The sequence below is a fragment of the Nelumbo lutea genome, chromosome 7 (assembly GCF_056320005.1).
Source record: "Nelumbo lutea isolate HS-2025 chromosome 7, American lotus-T2T, whole genome shotgun sequence".
NCBI lineage: Eukaryota > Viridiplantae > Streptophyta > Magnoliopsida > Proteales > Nelumbonaceae > Nelumbo > Nelumbo lutea.
The window spans coordinates 47897539-47916427 of NC_142690.1; the positions used below are offsets into that span (position 1 = coordinate 47897539).

Here is an 18889-nt window from a genome sequence, read left to right on the forward strand (position 1 = left end):
TAAGGAAGGCATTCTTTACATCCATCTGAAATAATGGCCATAAGAATTTTGCAACTGGCGCAAAGGTTTCTAAGTAGTCAATGCCATAAGTTTGTGTATAACCTTTGCAACCAATCAACTAGTTGGGCCTTGTATCATTCAATTGAACCATTTGCATTGTACTTCACTATAAATACCCACACGCATCCAATAGGTTTCTTCCCTTCCGACTGATCCACCAACTCACAAGTATTATTTTTAATGAGGGCATCCACCTCCACCTTCATTGCATCTTTCCACTCAAGCACCACCATGGCTTCCTGCATTATTTTAGGAATGGGTATTAGTGTATACCATCAATGGATGCTAGAAAGTTTCACAGGACGATGAAAGGTGGTCATAACAAAGAAACTAAGAGATACAATGAGTATATACCATCAATGGATGCTAGAAAGTTTCACAAGACAATGAAAGGTGGTCATAACAAAGAAACTAGGAGATACAATGAGCGGTAAATGAGGTACAACAGCGTTTACCCTTGTGAATTGCAATAGGGAGGTCGAAGTCATCTAAGATAGGTTGATACTCAATAGTGGAAGGAATGTCATATGTAGTAGTAGCAGGTAAAGGAACTATAGTACCTTGATCTAGAACCGCAAAGGAGAGTGGAACTAGCCCGGGCTACTCATGACCAAAATCAACCTACCTCCACCGCCTATGAAACACCCTTAGCTGCTTATACTTTTGCCAATCCCTCTTACCACACTCCTCTTCAAAGAAAATAGGTAACAGAACTTCAGGAACAGGATCACCCCTCTCACCACTCTCCCCTTGAAATGAAACCTTGGGATGATATGAAACATCCTCAAAGAAGAGGAAATCCATAGGCATAAAACATGACCCAAAGAGAAGATCATAGCAACAATACCCCTTTTGATTTTATGCATAACCAAGAAAAATATACTTGGCAACCTTCGGATGGATTTGAACAAAACAAGTGCACCCAAAAACCTTAAGAGGGATGTCAAACATATCTTTTTTTCTTTGATAAATAAAATTTCATTAAAAGCTCATTATCAGTATAATAAAAATTGTTACAAGCATCCCAATGGGAGGCGCGAGGTGCAACCTTACCCTTTAAAAGAAAAGAACCATCACAAAATTGCAATTGGGCCCAATACAACTGATTCCTAGTTACTCCTTGTTTGGCTAAGCAATCAACAAATGAGTTGCCTCCCTTCCCACCCATTGTATGACTAGATTCATATGTTGTGTCTCCCATTTGAATTTCTTCAGTTCATTTCTATAGTACCATATAATCTAAATATCGCTGAATCTGAATTTCTAAACCAACCCTCCACCACCTTAGTGTCCCCCTCTATCACCAAGCACTCCACCCCTATTTCCTTTGCAATCTGTACACCTTGTAAGACTGCATACAGTTCTGCCCTTATAAAGTCTCCAGTCCCCATCGGTCCTGAGTAGAGTACTCTTAGATTCCCATCCTTGTCTCTGATGGTTCCTCCAATTCCAAAAAGTCCCGGGTTGCCTCGACTACTCCCATCAAAATTCAGCTTCATAAATCCTTCCATGGGTGGTGTCCAAGTCAATCGTAGCTTAGTCTTCTGCAATGAACTAGAAGCTACTACAGACCAATTCCTCCACATGTCATCAAAGGATAAACTTTTAAATAGATCCACCGTTTGTAGCCAATGTATAGTTCTAGCCAAAACATAGTCCATAATTTTCTGCTTACTTCTCTCCTTCTCTTGGAAGATTCTAGCATTTCTTTCTTCCCACAATGTCCAAACCATTGCTGCTCTAGCACATCTCCACATCATCCTTCCCCTTTTCTTAGGCCAAGTAAACGTAGATGGACCAAACAGCAATTTAATCTTTGTTGGCATATCCCGCCTGCATCCAAATAAAGAGAAAATCCACTCCCAAATTTCTGCAGTAAAAGAACATGAAATAAATAAGTAAAAACAAGATTCACCATCAGAGAAGAGACCTTTAGGATTTGGTGACCAAACTCACCTGTCTAGTTTAGAGGGTTCAAGGCAAACAATATCCAAACGTGAGAGAAGCTCTGTCAAACAAGAGGCTTCTTCATCCCTCAGCCCCCTTCGAAACCCAAAATCCCAGTCAAGATTCAAAGGTGAAGTAGAAAGGACTACAAAGCTCAAAATCACCTTATTTTTGTTAAGGAAATGGAGTACAAAGAAGGAAACAAGTCCTTTAGGGACCAGTCATCAAGCCAAACATCTTCCCAAAAACGTTATAGGTTCCCTGGAGAAACATCATACCTGATAAAATTGAGGAACTAAGGAAGCACGTTATGGATTGCTTTCCAAGGTGTTGCCAAAGTAGCCCGACGTGATACACCAACATCCTAGCTGCTCTCTAATCTCCCATGAATACTATCCACTACTTCAGCCCACAAATTTTCCTGCTCCAATGGCCACCTCCATTACCATTTCCCTAGAAGAGTTGTATTTTTCTCTCTCAAATTCCCAAGACCCAGTCCACCCTCTTCCTTACTTTTACACACCACTCCAATTGATTAAGTGGTCTTTTCTTGTCTCTCCTGGTTTCCCAAAGGAAATCCCTCATAATCTTTTCTAACTTCTTGTCTTCCCTTGGAGGGATCCTAAAATCAGAGAGGAAATAGATAGATACGTTAGCCAAAGTAGATTTTATCAAGGTAATCCTCCCTCCCAAAGAGATGCAACTCTTTTTCTAGGCAGACAATCTCTTACCACATCTTTCTACAATTGGGATCCAAAATCTACTCTCCTTAGGGTTGGCTCCTAGGGGAAGTCCCAAATAGGTCAAAGGCCAAGGGGTAATTTTACACTCTAAGCACTCCACAACCAAACTTAGGACACTCTCCTCCATATTAATCCCTGCTACACAACTTTTGTCCAAGTTGATTTTCAAATTGGACACCTTTTCGAACCTTTGAACAAGTTCTCTTAGTTTCCTCACACTCCTAGGGTCTCCCCCTTCACAAAAAATTATGAAATCGTCAGCAAATTGGCGATGAGACACCGGGACCCTGCTTCTACCCACTCTCCAACCCTTAACTTCATCTTCCCCATCTGCCTTAAAGAGTAGCCTTCTAAAAACACTCGCTACTAGGGTAAACAAAAAAGGAGAGAGGGGATCTCCTTGCCTTAAACCTCTACAGGTTGGAAAGAAATCTTTCACCATTCCATTAAGAAGGATGGAGAAATGACAAGACCGGAAACAACCAAACACCCAATTACACCACCTCTCCCCAAATCCCCTTTACTGCATTACTTCTAGTAGGAAGTTCCAATCCACCAAGTCATAAGCCATTTCTAAATCCAACTTGCACACAAATCCTTCCTTCCTAGATCTCTTTATTTATTCTACACATTCATTAGCTATTAGGATTGGATCCATAATTTGTCTCCCTTGGATGAAGGCTCCTTGGAATTGACTTATGAGAGAGGGGAGGATTTCTTTAAGCCTCAAAACCAAGACTTTGGCTCAAATTTTATAGGTACTGGTCACCAAGCTAATGGGATAGAAATCCTCAGGTTGACCGGCCTATTATTTTTTGGGAATTAGAGCCAAGAAGGTTGCATTAACTCCACGGCTAACAATATGTGTATTGAGAACTCATTGAAAACTTCAAACAAATCACCTTTCAAAATTTCCTAACAATCCTAATAGAAAGCCATTGTGAAGCCATCCGAACTGGGTGCTTTGGCTTTATTCAAGGAAAACACTACCTTTTTATTTCCTCCTCCTCAAAATCCCTTTCCATCCATATTACTGCCTCCTCTTCCGGTAGGGGCCACTCTAGTCCTTCTAAGCTCAACCTCTCCTCTAGAGGTCTTCTATTAAGGGATTTAAAATGGTCCTCCACAAATGTTCTGGCTATTTAATCCTGAGTAGATATCACTTCCCCGTTAATTTCCAATCTAGCCACAAAGTTCTTACACCTTCTACCATCGGCCATTGCATGGAAAAATTATGTATTTCCTTCCCCTTCTCTTATCCATTTATGTCTTGACTTTTGTCTCCAACAAGTTTCCTCTCTCAAGAGAATTTCCTCCAAATCTTTCTTCAATTTCCACCTTGATTCCCTGTCTTCCTCATTAAGAACTCTCCGATACTAGTGGTTATTGACTGATTGGGGTTAGAAGTTTCATTAGAGAACCTTATGACATTGAAATCCCCTCCCAGACACCAAGCACCTTCCCACAAACCCCATATTGCATACAGTTCCTCCCAAAGCTCATTTCTTTCCCTGTGTATATTTGGTCCATAAACATTCAGGGAAACCCATCATCCACATTCTTAAACTTCACTGATACAGTGCATCTGCCAATCAGCTCCTCCATTGATTCCAATACCTCTTCTTTCCATAAAATCACCATACCCCCTGAAGCCCCCTAGGAGGGGGCCTCAATCCATCTTATGCTTCTTGATCCCCACAAACTTCGGATCAGCTTTCTATCCATCTTTGCAAGTTTAGTCTCTTACAACATCACAACTTCAGGGTTCTCTCTTATTATTAGATCTTTTATTACCCTCCTTTTTCTTGCACTCCCCAAGACCCCAGCCCCCTCACATTCCAACTAATAACTTTCATTCTTTCACCTTTATGTTAACCCCTCCTTCTCTTCCTTCCCTACTTAGATTGTCTCCTTCGACCTCCCCTCCCACTGAACTCAATATCACCCTCTACATTAGAAATTAGGCTGTCTATTTCTATCTCTTTCTTCTTCCTTTTCTTCTTTTCCTCTTCACTCTTCCTAACATTCATCTTTGGTTTTTTTCTTCTTTGTCATCTCCTCTTCCACAACTCCTTTCGTACAAGGTTCTTGAGTTCCCACCTCAATTATTTTTTCCTTTAGTTTGAGATCCTCAAAACATTCACTTATTAAACCCCAAATCCTCTCAACTTCCTCTCCCACCCTTTCCTTTCCTCTATATCCCCCTCTTCTAACATTCCTGTCCCACATTCGTCTTCCTTTCCCAATCTCTCGAGCTGGATAGCTGGTGCATCTGAATCAGGCAGAAAAACACACATCAGTAACCAAAACTGAATGGACACACATACCTGGAACCAAGGGGGATGGGGCAAGAATTGATGAAGCAGGTAATCCAATTTAGAGATCAAGCCAGTAGGTTTGTTTCCTGGACCAGGCCTCTGTAAAGTGTGGCTGGGAAAACTCAAGTCCACATTCTGTGCACCCCAGTGCACCCTCAAATGAGAGGCCAACACCTAATCTCATCCGTCTTAACCACGAATTAATGGAGACTTTCTCCGTTACCAATCGTTCAGCTGGTTGAACAAACCACAAAACACGATTTAGCTTTCCCTTTCATCAGCAACCGACACCAACCGACATTGGCGACAACCAATTGGGGATTCAGTCGGGCACGACGATGATGTGATCAGAGACATGGTTATAAGCTTCATAATGGCGGAAAGGGACACAACATCGACGGCAATGATGTGGCTCTTCTGGTGGTTTTCTCGACACCCCAATACTGAGAAAGACGTGGTGAAGGAAGTAGTCACAGCACTTGGCAACGACAAGCGGAAATCGTTGGATTACAAAGCTCTGAAAAACTTTCCATTGTTGAAAGCTTGCCTCTACGAGCCATGAGGCTTTATCCTCCGACAGTCTGGGACTCGAAGCACTCCCCAACCCCCTTGCCTTACAAACAAAAATCAAAATAAAACCTACACAATGCTCCCAAAAGAAAAGGCAAAACTGCAAAAAAAGGTGAAAAGCAGGGAACGAATGAAAACGAAGGTCATCATCAATATAAATAGATCTCGTTGTTCATCTCGCTAAGTTGATCCACAGAGAGAGACGGTGATGGTGGTCTCCATCTCAGCTTTGGCCATCGTCACGCCCCTCCATCTTGCCGCCTTCGCCCTCGTTGTAGGCGTCGAACGTTGTCGGAGCATAGTAACAACCTACTCTCTTCTCTTATTTCCTAATTTTTTACAGAACGTACAGTAAGCTAATTAACCCCCCCTTTCTCTCTATTGAAGGGTAAGGTGCAATGGGATGAGTACGACGAACACACATTCTGCGTACACGATTCGGATGTGTTGACGGTGTACGGATTGACGGCGTTCGGTCTTTTGTTGATTAGTCAATTTTTGGTTAGCAGCATTACGAAATGCCTCTACTTTGGGAGAGGGCTCGTGAGTGGGAGGAGCTCCACCGCCTGTGCTATATTCTTCTTTGTATTTTCCCAGTGAGTCTCCAAATCAAGCCCATTTTGCATTGTAGACTCCCCCATGCCTCACTCTTCTTCACCGGTAACAGGGTGAAGGCCAAGTCAAGCTCACTCTTCTTCACTGAGTTTGTAGGGAAGGAGGAAGAGCAACAGCTGTACAGTGGAATTTCAGTGATGTAATTTCGTGTTTGGAAGATCTGATTTCTTGCCACAGACACCGGTTGTACAGTGGAACCAATGTTTTAAAAGCGCAAGGCGCAAAAAAGGTGCAAGGGTCAATTTGCGCCCGAGGCACAAGGCGGAAGGCGCAAGACGCGGCATGCGCCTTTTTGAAGCAAGGCACAACAATACAAAAAAAAATGTCAGGAAATTTAAAAAAATGCCAGAAAATTCAAAAAATATTGAACATAATATTAATAAAACGTATAAACTTAAATTTTAAAATAATGTTTTAAAAAACCTATTTTCTAAAATTAAAATACATAAATATAAGATGTAAAGCATATTCGAATGAGAATTTAAAAATAAAATCAAACATATAAAACATTTTCAAGCATGTAAAACCTCTATTCTCTTTTTTCATTCAATTGCATTATGTCAAGTAGCTAATGAAATGTAAAACATATTACATTCCTGATTCTACGAGCCACCTTTGTGCCACACCCCTCGAGGCAAGCCCAAACAAGTCCACCTTAGGTCTTAAAATCTTAGTTTTCACACAAAAAATAATGATTTTAAAGTTTTAATTGCTTTTTAAGAAGACATTTTATTAGGATGAATGAATGAACAACATTACCAATCCGCCCCCAGCTCAACCGCTACGTTCAAAAAAAGCAAAAAAGCGTCAATTTTCAAAAGGCACATGCCTAGGCGCACCAGGCGTGCGCATAACCTGAAATGCGCACGCTTAGTGCGCCTAGGCGCGCCTGAGGCATGCCTTTTAAATCACTGAGTGGAACGGCCAAACGGGTAGGGTTCAAATCATCCAGCCAACAAAAGAAGAAGAAGAGAGAGGAAGAAGGAGAGGAAGAGGAAGAAGACGTATGGACTAGAGGCCAAATGATTTATCCCTTGTTGTCGATGGCTTCGTCGTTCACAAGGGCACTGGTGAGCTTCTTTCTGTTGGAGGTGTGGGAGTTTGAATTCATGTGAAGAGAAAATGAAAGATTTTGTCTTTTTGCATCCGGTTGAACCGGACGGAATCGATTGACAATGAAACCTGCATTACCGTTACACAATCTACGCTCGTTCGACGTGACCAAATGTGATTGGTGGGTGCACTCGTCCAATGCACCCACGAGTGCACAGAACGCAGACTCGAAAAACTCCATCTCTAGTTGCATCATTGTCCTTTTCCAATATACCCTTCTCTATTGGAAATCTGCACAACTTCAACTGTTGTTGTTGCCTACCCAGCTACTGTTGTTCCAAACTTCAGAGGTGTAAACTTCTTCTGATCTTCCAAGAAGTGTACTTCTGTGTTAAAGCTATCCTTTTCGTTCATATCAATCCTCAGTGTTTGATCAAAGCTGTCCATGCTTGAGGTTTCAAAGGAATCTGAGTCACTGTAATTGGAAGTTGGAACTGACATCTGAGTCTGAAACTAGGTCTTGTATTTTCTCCTTTTCTTTATTAATGCACAGATTAAACTTCGGATTGCGCTTTTCAGGAGAAGCAGTGGCTTTCCCTTTGCTCTGTGCCCATACCATCGTCTGCTGCCACACATGTGACTTACTCCAGGTTTCTTCGGCCTTTGTTTTGCACGAGAGAGAAGATGACAGACAAGATTTATCATCCATCAACGAGCTCACATGCCTATATAAGATGTCATGTGTTGAGACTCCTTTAGGCCCGATAGTTGGGCCCAAATCAGGGCTTGTGTGCCTATTTAAAAGGTCAAATGCTGAGGCTCCTTTAGGCCCAATATTTGGGCCCAAATTAGGGATCGGTTGAGTGACAGAATCAAGCCCATTAATAGGTCTCACGTGGCCACTAAAAGTGCCACGTGATGGTTTATAATTACTTGAACCCACATTCTCAATTCGGTTCAACTGTAACCTTCCATCTGGCCAACCCACCCCTTGCTTAGAATTTTGAATTTGAGCTTGTTGCACATGTCAAGACCCTATTGTCAGAGCCTCAACATAAAAGCGTCCACACGTCAAGTCCTTTCCAGTAATTGGCTTAAGAAACATTTCCTCTGAACACATGCATTTTCCTCTTCCTAGGTCCTGTTTTTCCATTTTAATGTAATCTCCATTCCTTTTCACTTCAACCAGTTGACTTCTCCCACGTAAGCAATCTTCTTCTGACTATTCAGATTCCTTCTTTCTTGCAGCTCCCCACAGTGCAGTTTTAATGGTCATTGTCAACCAAACTGAGTAAACGAGCTGCTCATCTACTAATACAATTCTTCTTGGAATCTCCTTAGGTCTAACCCCACTCAAGGAAATGGCCGCCAAATGAGATCCACTGCAAAAATACCATCCAGTTTACCTCCACATAAAGAAGCAATGGACTTAAATATTTCTTCCTTCCAAAGATGGAACGGGAGACCAAGGATACAAACGATGACACCATCTTCTATGGCAAAACTTTTTTCATTCGAAAGGGGGCTCCACTTTGCCACCATAAAGTTTCCAGATTCATCTACAAGCTCCATCGCTTCCAAATCTATAATCTCTTCTGTTAGTTCAAATAATGCTTTCTGCGATTTGAAAGGAGTTATGATTACCTCCGCTCTGAACTTTAAAGCTTTGATTATGGTTTGTGCTATTTTAAACATTCCTCCTTTTGCTGATACAAAAGAGTAAAAGGAGATTTCATATCTAGAACCTATGAAAGAACTCTGTTAATGAGATACACAGGTGTGTGGATGGTCTTCCCCCAAAAACGTACGGGAACATTAGAATTCAACATGATGCTCCTTGCAACCTCTAGGATATGTTTATTCTTTCTCTCAATTATTCCATTTTACTGATGTGTACAGGGACAAGTGCTCTAATGGCCCCAGACTCAAGGAAATATAACGTCAAGGGTTTTGCAAAATACTCCTAGGCATTATCAAATCCAAAGACTTTGGTTCTAGCTCCAAATTGGGTAAAAATCATTTGATGGAAGGCACAAGTCAAAGTAGGGATCTCATCCTGAGAATGCATAAGATAAACCCATAACAAACGAGAATAATTATCAACAAACAATAGGAAATATCTGTATCCCCCCATAGTAGTATGATACGGGCCCCAAACATCAAAATACACAATTTCAAAAAGGAATAATGCTTCTTTTATTACTTAAACAAATTTTCCATTAACGCATTGCCTTTAGTAAATGCAAACATTACATACATAAGAAAGAGAGTAGGGCACAAGACATGATATTAAAGTTGTTGATGTAATCCTAAAGGCTGAAATAAAATATAAACTCAAAATCTGACAATAAAAGTGAGAACTACCAATTTAAACCGCAAAAGAACTCCTACAAACAAAGATGCCAATTAGAATCATAGAAAGATGCCCGAACCCCATCAATATTGTAAATAACAAAAAAAAGTGTATCTTGAAATCTCATAAAAATCAGAAAATAAGCCAAAAATTCCAGATCCAATCTAGGACCACCTTGGTGCCCACATCACTAGATATGAGTACTATCTAGTTTTTTGATCATTGTATGAAGTTCAAGGCATATACAGATCACTTATTCAATGGACACTCCCTTCCAGCAAAAAAAGAGATCCCTCTGATTGAGGGGCCTCATGAAGATCTATTTTAAGTTCTTCACTCGAACACGGGTAAGAAGAAATCTGATAATCAAAGTTAATTAGATACTTGTTTTTATGTGTAAATAAGTCATTCTTCACAATCTTCTCATTAACACAAGAACATGTTGTCTGATATAGCTAAAAATCCTACTAGGGTAGGATATTGGCTCAAAATAAAACCTGATTCCGTGCAATTGCAGATAGCAGCCTTTCCTTTTCCTTGTATGCAGGAAGAGATTTCCTGAACTCCAACATCTTCTTTCCCTCTGGTGATTCCTGTAAATTGAAAACCACAATAATCCAGGAAATGTAACAACATAAGGTGACTAGGCTAGAAGAAGAACAAATCTAAAATGCAGACAAAACTAGCAGAGGGATAAATGGTGAACTGTAATAGCAAATAACAAAAATTGGAAATGTCAGTAAGTTCCTCAAAGTATCCATTTCATACCATTATAGGCAGCATGGACAGCATATGCAACAGGTGCATCTATCAAAAATATGGAGGACGGTAGAACCCAAAACTGGATTTTCTCACCAAGAAGATATCCAACATGAAGAATCAACTTCCTCAGTGTTTTAAAGCACAAGGTGCAAGAAAAGTGCAAGGGCCCTTCTAGCACCAGAGGTGTAAGGTGAGGTGCATGCCTTTTCAAAGCAAGGCACAATTTTTTGAAAAAAAAAAGTCAAAATTAAATAAGTAATACATTAATAATGCAAAACTGAATTTTAAAAGAAATTAAATGCTTTCAATAAGACCATTGGCTCAAACTAATGTGCAAAAACCAAACATATAAAACATGTTCAATATGAAAATGTGAAAGTGAAACAAACATATGTGGATTGTACCAAAGTGCTAGAAGCAGTCAATAATTCAAGCATGTGAAACTTCCAATCTGTTTATTTATCTCCTAGTTGCATTCCTAATCCTAGGAAATTGGCCCTCTGCCTCCATAAAGACCCCTTGGCACAAGCCCAAACAAGTGAATGTAGGAAGTATTTAACCTGTATGAGGGGGAGAGAGATAAAGTACAGGGTAGAGACATGTTAGAGGGGGAAATTGAGGTTTCAGAGTATGAAGGATGATGTCTGGACCAAAGTTGTAAACAAGTCTATAAGAAAGAGAGGAGATATAGGACAAGACCATTAAAAGACAAAGGAAATGATGACTAAGAGGGAGGAGATGGAAAACAAGCAAGCTGAAGTGAGTACAGCATCAGGATTATTCTTTTGGGCAGGAAAAAGTTAGAAAAGGAGGCTTTTAAAGAGTTAGAAAACAAAGAAGAAAAAGAACAAGGTGGAAACACTACTGGAAAAGATAAAGCTCACAACAACTTTTTTGAAGAGGACAATTCAAGTTGCATCAGGGAAAGAAAGAAGACAGGAGATTCAAAAGGGAGAAGATAGTTCCAACATGGTCATGTAATCACAAGAGGGTTCTTTGATTGATAGATCTGAGGATAAAGATCAGAGGGAGGTTGAGAAGATATCTAATGTTGCCAGACACTTTAAAATAAAGAAAAATTAAAAAAATTAAAAAAAAAATCGAAGAGTTATCCAAGTTTCAAAAGCATATGCTAGGCAGTAGATGCTTAACTGCCTACAGGGTTGGAACCAACTTCCTTTTCCAAGTGGCTGAGGAGTTCCCTATACCTCTCAAATTAAGCCTTCACAACTGCCAATTGCTCCATAATAGACTTCTCACTGGACCCTTTCTCACTATCTGATACAGCAGCAATATTGGCATTTCTAGAGGGAATACAGCTTTGAAGGTTAGGGAACTAATATGGCAATGGTATTACTGGTAGGTAAGGGGCATAGAGCTTTACAGTTGGGGAGAAACTATGTTCAAAGGTTAGAAAGGAGTGGAGGAAAGAACCTACACTGCAGAAAGAAAGGAAAATGTTAAAGGCAGGTATATAACTCTTTATGAACATTTTGGTTGAGGAAAGAAGCAGGTTGTTTGCTTTCCAGAAGGAAGAAGAGGGGAAGGTTGGAAGGAGATCACAAAGATTTTGCAGGAATTTTTGGGGCAGGATGAGGAGGCAGGGAAGACAAAAGGGAAGAAAAAAGGAAAACTGATGAATTGAAACATAATGATAAAATACAGGTTACGACAGGTAAAGGAAGTCTAGTCAGAACCATAGCAAATTGGGAGAGAGGCAACTGGCAAAAGAAGCTAGTGGTTCAGACAAATGAACAGCCACTAGATTAGAAGAAAATAGAAGAAACTATAATCAAGGGCTTGCAGCTAAAGGGGGCGGTAATAATAACTCCCTTTGAAAAGCCAAAGGCTCTGCTGGAATTAGTAGAAGATCTGGAAGATGTAACTGCATAGAATGTTGCGGGTGAATCTGGCAGCTTCAAAGTGGCAAGATGGATAAGGGGCTTTTGTTAGAAGGGTCTTTTAGCTTGGTTCTGGTTTTGGTTGATTTGAGTTTGTTTTGTTTCATCGGGTTCAGCTTGGGTTGGCCTTTCCTTTCGGGTGATTGCTTATCACGGTATCACCTTCCTTGTATCTTTCTTTTTGTTTTAATAAATTCTTTTATTTTATCTGGAGAGAGAGAGAGAGAGAGAAAGAGAAAGAGCAAGAGAGAGAGAGAGAGAGAGAGAAGGGAAGAAAGTTTTGGGTGGAGGCTTCACCCCCAACACCTTTTTAATGCGGTCCAATTTGGTATTTTTGTGCTAGGGGGGGTCCTGCTCCACTCCAGCTCTCTTGCCTCCACTTCGACAAGATCCCACTCTCAACTAGTGTTATGCATCTTCACTCTTCTTAATACAAGAAATCATTCTGAATTATGCCTCACACCTCCAAATAGTGGAGTGCCTCACATCACACCTCCACATTTTAAAATTGATCACAGATTACACCTAACACTTAAAACAGATAGTAAATAACAGTGATCAGTTAACAAGATCATCCAATATCAATCACAGGCCAGTAACATGTTTCTAGGAGTAATCAAAGGTCTCTGGCAAGCTGTTAGATGAGATCAACCTGCTCTATGGTACCCTGTTTATGAGAACCAGAGCAGAGAATGAGAGAGGTGCGAGCTGGTCCAGTTGGGGGGTGGGAGTTTAAGAGCGGTTTCTGAGGAGGGAGACGAAGGGTCACAGGGCTTGTTTGAGAAGCTGGACACCGCAAGTGTGGACCACTCTCTGAGATAGAGACTTAAATGGTTCTGAAGCAGTTTTAGGTGCAACAGTTTAAAGATAAGGAAAGGCTTTGGCACCAAGACTCTGCAGCTCAAGAGGGGAAAAGAAAAGAGGGACTTTCACAGGTTTCGATCGAGAAAGACGAAAGGCTGGGTTTGGATCATTGCAAACTATGACAACTTGGGAAGAAAAACGGTAAGACTGAGGAATAAAGAGAGTCGAAGCAGTGAAAACGAGTTTCGTTGTATTCCTTGTGTTAAAGATAGATTAGTTCCTAGGGAGGAAGATGCTGGGAAATTGGAAGAACAGGGAAAGGTCATCCAGTCTACAGGTAGGTCTATCCGTAGCCAGGGAGAAAGAGGTGCAGAGGTGCAGAGGAGAGGAACCTTGGAGACTGGAATCAAGTAGTCAACCCGAAAAAGAGAGATTAAGTGAAGAGAATGGGGGGGCAGAGTCTCAAGAAGAACGTGTTATCTTTGAAGTCCCAATTGGGAGACTTGGAATCAACTTAGGTCGGAAGAGGAACTTTGAGGTCAGGGAGAAAGATGCTTCTATTTTAGAGCCGTTGAAGAAAGCAAGAGAGCTGAGCAAGTTCCAACTTGTCCACGTGTCAAAAGTTTTTTCACATTTGAAAAATGGTCTGGTCGGTGCTGGTCCTACCAACAAGTCCTAGAAAGTCTACAAGAAAAGAAGCTCAAAAGATAAATATATGAGTTTGAAAACTGCAGAAATTAAGGGAAACAAGTGTCAAGACTCAAGAGTCTCAAGGGATTCCAATACAACGGCCACCAGCTACTGTAGAAGATTTGGAGTTGAGGCCAGAGGATGGGGACAAGGAGGAAAGGGGTAATCGAATCAGCGAAAAGGGGTCAATTGCAACTACATCAGTCAGGGCAGGCAAGAAGGGGGGGGAAGAGGAGATTGATTTTTGGTTGATAGGGATGTCAAAGTGGGCAAGAGTTTAGGGCTGTTTTTTTGGGGTGGAGAGGAGTTCACTAGGAAAGCTTTTGAAGCTTTTGAGAAGAATATGTCTTTTTGGGGTGGAGGGGGGGGGGGGGGGGGAAGAGAAGATTGCAGTTCAGGAAGGAGGGGAGGATTGGGGTGAAGGAGTCAAAGGAGATGGACAAGAAGAAATGCTTAATTAGGAATTTTAATATGTTTTGTCTCGGGTGGCTCTCAACCATTTACCTCTATTTTCTGATCTTAAGTTGGTGTTGTAGATGGATGGGTGTAATCTTCACACCGTTTTAGTTGTCTGTACCCGAGCTTTCTCTTTTAATAAAATTTTTATTTTTATTCTTCAAAAAAGAGAGAGAGAGAGAGAGAGAGAGAAAGAGAGGAAAGGAACTCCAGGATATTCTCAGAAACTCAGAGAGGGACAGCAGATTTGAGGGCTATCATACAGGTTAGGGCGGTACAGTGGCTGAAATCTCTGGAAATATTCACAGATTACACTGTGGATGACATGTTGAGGAAGTGGGGTGAAATTGCAAGTTGCACGCAGATCAAGTCAGTAATGAGTGCGGCTTGGACCCCCCCACCTAGTGGATTCTTGAAATTAAACTTTGATGGATGCAGTAGGGGAAACCCGGGACAATCAGGGATCGGGGGTATTTTTAGAGATGAAAATAGGGTCATCTCTGCTATGTTCTCAGGCCCAATTGGAGTGGGTGACTCCCTTAGAGCTGAGATATGTGCAGTTATGGAAGGAGCCCGGAAAGCTAAGGAATTGAACATCAAGAAACTTATAATTGAAAGGGATTCAGAGGTGGTGATAGGGTGGCTGACCAAAGAACAAAATGATCTTTGGAAGTATAACAATGAGAAGAGGAAATTCAAATGGCTGGTGCGGGAGATGGAAATTAAGACATGTTGGATTAAGAGATCAGCTAATTCCCTAGCTGACGGTTTAGCAAAACAAGGGGCAGAAAGGGATTCCTTGTTTAGGGCTAAGTTGTAATGTTAGTGTCCTTGTATCTTTGTATTTTCTTCTTTTTTTTCTTGAAGTTCTTTGTGACTCTTGGAAGATAAGTGTGTTTGTCTTCCACTTGTAAATTTTCTACTGATGAATTAATGAAAGTGTTATTGATCAAAAAGAGAGAGAGAGAGAGAGAGAGAGAGAGAGAGAAAGAGGTGAGAAAAAAAAAAGAAATAGAAAAAAAAAGTGGAAAAAATGGAATGATCTCTACCAACCAATTGGCTATCACTATTTACAAATTCTTGGTTACAATGCAAATGACTGTTCTGCCCAATAAAGTTAGACAGAGCATAAAAGATTCTAATATAAAAAGACTAAAATACCCCTAGTCCCAAACCAATTAACACCTAGGAAAACAAACAAGAATAAATCTCCTAGGTGCGTAAAAACTACGGCTCTAGATATTGCCATTTGACACCACCAACCAATTAGTAAAACAGCAAAGAAAATAAATTGCTCTTGCCTGCCAAGCTCTCTGCAAATTACGCATTCGCCAACTCCTCCTCTGAAGAACCTTTTCCATCACTGACCCATCAAGAAAAGAATCTGGGTTCTCATACTGGCTCACATCTTCCATCTGACTAATGACCTTATCATCAACTGAATTATTTCTGTCCTGTCCAGAAGTTAATTGCATTCTGTCAAGGTGTTCCTGAAGTAGGCCTTCAACTCTCCTTTGCAAGCCAAGTGGGATAACCACCTATAAAAATGAAGCATAATTATCAAAAAAACAAATTGAAGCAGCAAGATTTCAGTACACCCCTATCAAAAAACTGAATCTGCATAAAGCATGAAAAAGGAGCTTGTTGCAAAATATCCAGAAGTCATTACCTCTCTTTGTGGGCGCTTGTCATCAAGATCTGGCCTATAATTGGGAAGAGGAACTTTGCTTGCAACCACCACTTTTCCGTACATTTCACTAGATTTTAGCAAATAGTTTTTAGCCTTGAACATTTCATAAATATCCCAACTAATGGTCAGACCTAAAAAAAGAATTAACAAAGAAAAGCAAAGTTATATATTTAATGTTCCTCCACCTGTATAGTCCCATCCTTTTGGCTATGTTAGAAATCTGCTCATAGTCTCTCCTATCTCTTTTGTCCCTAGAAATTATCTCTCGATCTTTTTCACTGCGTAAAAGCAAGCTAAGCTTCCATTTCCATTCATCAATATTGACCACTGAGGAAGATGCCTAACATCGAAACATTATTTTAGCTACTGGGATTTTCCATCGCTGTAATACTTTATAGAATTTAAAAACAAAATAAGTAAAAAATCAACTAGAACAAGGGAAAAGGTTAAAACTGTTTTCTAAGGCCACATTTCAAACAAACAAATTTCCATATTATAAAGTAAGAGAAAGTTCTCATTTCCAGACTCCAGAGCAATTAATTGACTCCAAAAAAAGTACCTTATAGATGTTAGCAGTCAACTAAACAGGGGTATTTAGCTCTTTGCATAATGTGTTACTTTATGATTATTTGTCTATTTTGTCCTACATTTAGTTCAGTCTCCCAATACTTAATCAGGGGACAATCATCCTTGTACCTAATTAGCAATCTATAAATTTTTTTAAGAGTAAAATAGAAATTTTATTAAGAGAAAAAATCAGTTACATGCAATTGGTGACAAGATGGCACTTAGCTTACAAAACAGAGCAAAACTGAACTAGGTATAGTCCAAAACTAAGACTGGTACAGTTCCATCATTGAATCTCAAGCATACTCCAGAAATTTTCCCCCAAATCCGATCTGTTTACTTGATCAGCCAACTGGGAGAAGAGAAGTCAATTGATCCCAATCAGCCTCTTATTCTTTCTCCTCCTCCTCTGTTTCTTCTTTCTCCTATTTCTCTAGTGTGTCTCTGCTGTTTTCTTTCTTTTTCTGTGCATGGCATCAATAGATAACAGATAAAATATAATTGAAAATCAGAGGACGTAGTGCAATGTGCAATCATCAAGACTCCAAAGACATGAATCTCTAAAAGAGTCAAGCACCAGCAAGTACATGTATAATTCCACACAAGGCAGCAGGCCACAAGAGTAGGGGGAAAAAATACAGATCACTTCCCCACCCCTCCTTTGACCATCTCATCTACCAAAGAATTTCCTTAGTAGGGAAAAAAAAATTGATAAATAACAGTATATTCATTACAAACAAATTCTGGCCGCTCCAAAAGGCAGCAGGCCACAAGAGTACAAATAATTTGGAAGCAATACAGATGTGTTACAAATTAACTCCCAGACTTGCTATTCCCCATTCCATATGATCCCTTACAGCTCCTGCTCTGCCAAGGAGTCGGTCAAGTATGGATTTAGTCCTCAGAGAACCATGCTCACAGCCTTTTGCAGCCGTGCATCAGGAACATCTCCATATTTGTATGTTTTCATTCATGGGGAGATATTCCCAATGCACAGCTGCAAGTGGCTGTGAACACGGTGTGAGGACGGGTCTGTGAGGACTGAATTTGAGTCAGCCAGGAACCCAGTTGAACGAGCTATTCAAACTGTTATCTATGACTCATGCCTTCCTAATCAAAGATATGAATCTCCATGGGACCTCCCCTTGTTTCTTCATCTACAAAATTATTGTATGACGGTCAATTTCCACATCACCATCCTTCGTACCATTCCTACTCATAATATCTTAGGTTTTAGGCCATTAATTCCAACCTTATAGAATTAGCTTTGTCCAATTGATCCAGAGAAGCTAAGCAATGTTGCTGTCATGGTTGCATGCTTTTGATAAATGACTCCAATTGCTGGAAGTCATGTAGTTTCAGCATTAGAGAAAACAAAAAGAAATAAAATGCTCTTCTGAACTGAACCTCCGTTTTTGTTTTTACCCAAAATAGAACAGAAAAACATGGGAAGACCTTCCAAAACTACGGAAAGATCATTCACTGAGATTCAAACAGAAAACACAAAACGGACTACATAAACTTCTGCTTAAAGCTTCACAATTCGCCCAATAAATGTCACTTTTTTCAATTACATATTAAACTTCAATGGTCAAAGAAAGAAAAATATGCGTATAACAGAAACCTGATGATTCTCGAAATCGCATTCGTATTCATCGTCCGAGAACTGCTCTGCCGCGTATCCACAAAAACTTCTCCGCCCAGCAACCAAGTAATTCGACCAAACTCCTCCCCATTTTCTGAACTCTCCGCCATCGGAGATAGAAACACGCAGGAACCAAGACAGAGCTTCATCTGCACTCTTACACCTGAGTCTAGACAGAGTCGAAACGAACTTAACGATCCCCACAACCCTTAACCCGGAATGCATTCTGGATTGTTCACAACCATGGCTCCACTAAAACAACAGTCTGCCCAGTTCGACCAAACTAGAAAACGAATGCGAGTCTTTGCTTGTTGTGCTTAGAATAAATTGAAACTCAGAGACCGATGAACGTACACCGTGCCACGAACGCAGGTAAGTATAGAGCGGGCTCATCCCTTTGGCCAGGTTTTGGCGGAACGAGAACTCAGATTGAGACGTTAGGGTTTATAATTTATTGATCTTGCAAGTATGTTTCAACGTTCACAAAATCTGACCGGTGATGTGATAATTAAAATTTATAAGTATATCATATATAATATATTATAAATTATATAATATACAATTATATTTTTTGCAAGCAGGACCCGTGCATTGTTGCAAACTTGCAATTGAATTGAACTCAAAATTTGGGCTCGAATTTCGTTAAGAATGATTAGATTTTGATTCTAATCGAGTTCGAATCAAGTCTAAACCTTAGAGTAAGCTAGATTAGTTA

The 18889-nt window shown here is 40.3% G+C and overlaps 1 protein-coding gene across 3 annotated transcripts in view; it reads right to left on the minus strand.

The window, feature by feature from the left end:
• ABO6 (DEA(D/H)-box RNA helicase family protein) overlaps window positions 1–18674 on the minus strand; it is a 116910-nt gene extending 98236 nt beyond the window's left edge. The window contains exons 1-5 of one of the 3 annotated variants that reach the window (XM_088955476.1): window positions 18154–18674; window positions 16148–16302; window positions 15942–16029; window positions 15574–15810; window positions 10157–10252 (exon numbers count right to left, since the gene is read on the minus strand). In XM_088955476.1, the coding sequence (XP_088811602.1) occupies window positions 10157–10252; window positions 15574–15810; window positions 15942–16029; window positions 16148–16302; window positions 18154–18399 (822 nt within the window). In that variant the 5' untranslated portion in view covers window positions 18400–18674. Of the gene's footprint in view, window positions 1–10156; window positions 10253–15573; window positions 15811–15941; window positions 16030–16147; window positions 16994–18153 lie in introns of all 3 variants that reach the window. The other 2 variants (XM_088955477.1, XM_088955478.1) reach the window with 2 other exon arrangements.
• Between the last annotated feature and the right edge of the window lie 215 nt (window positions 18675–18889).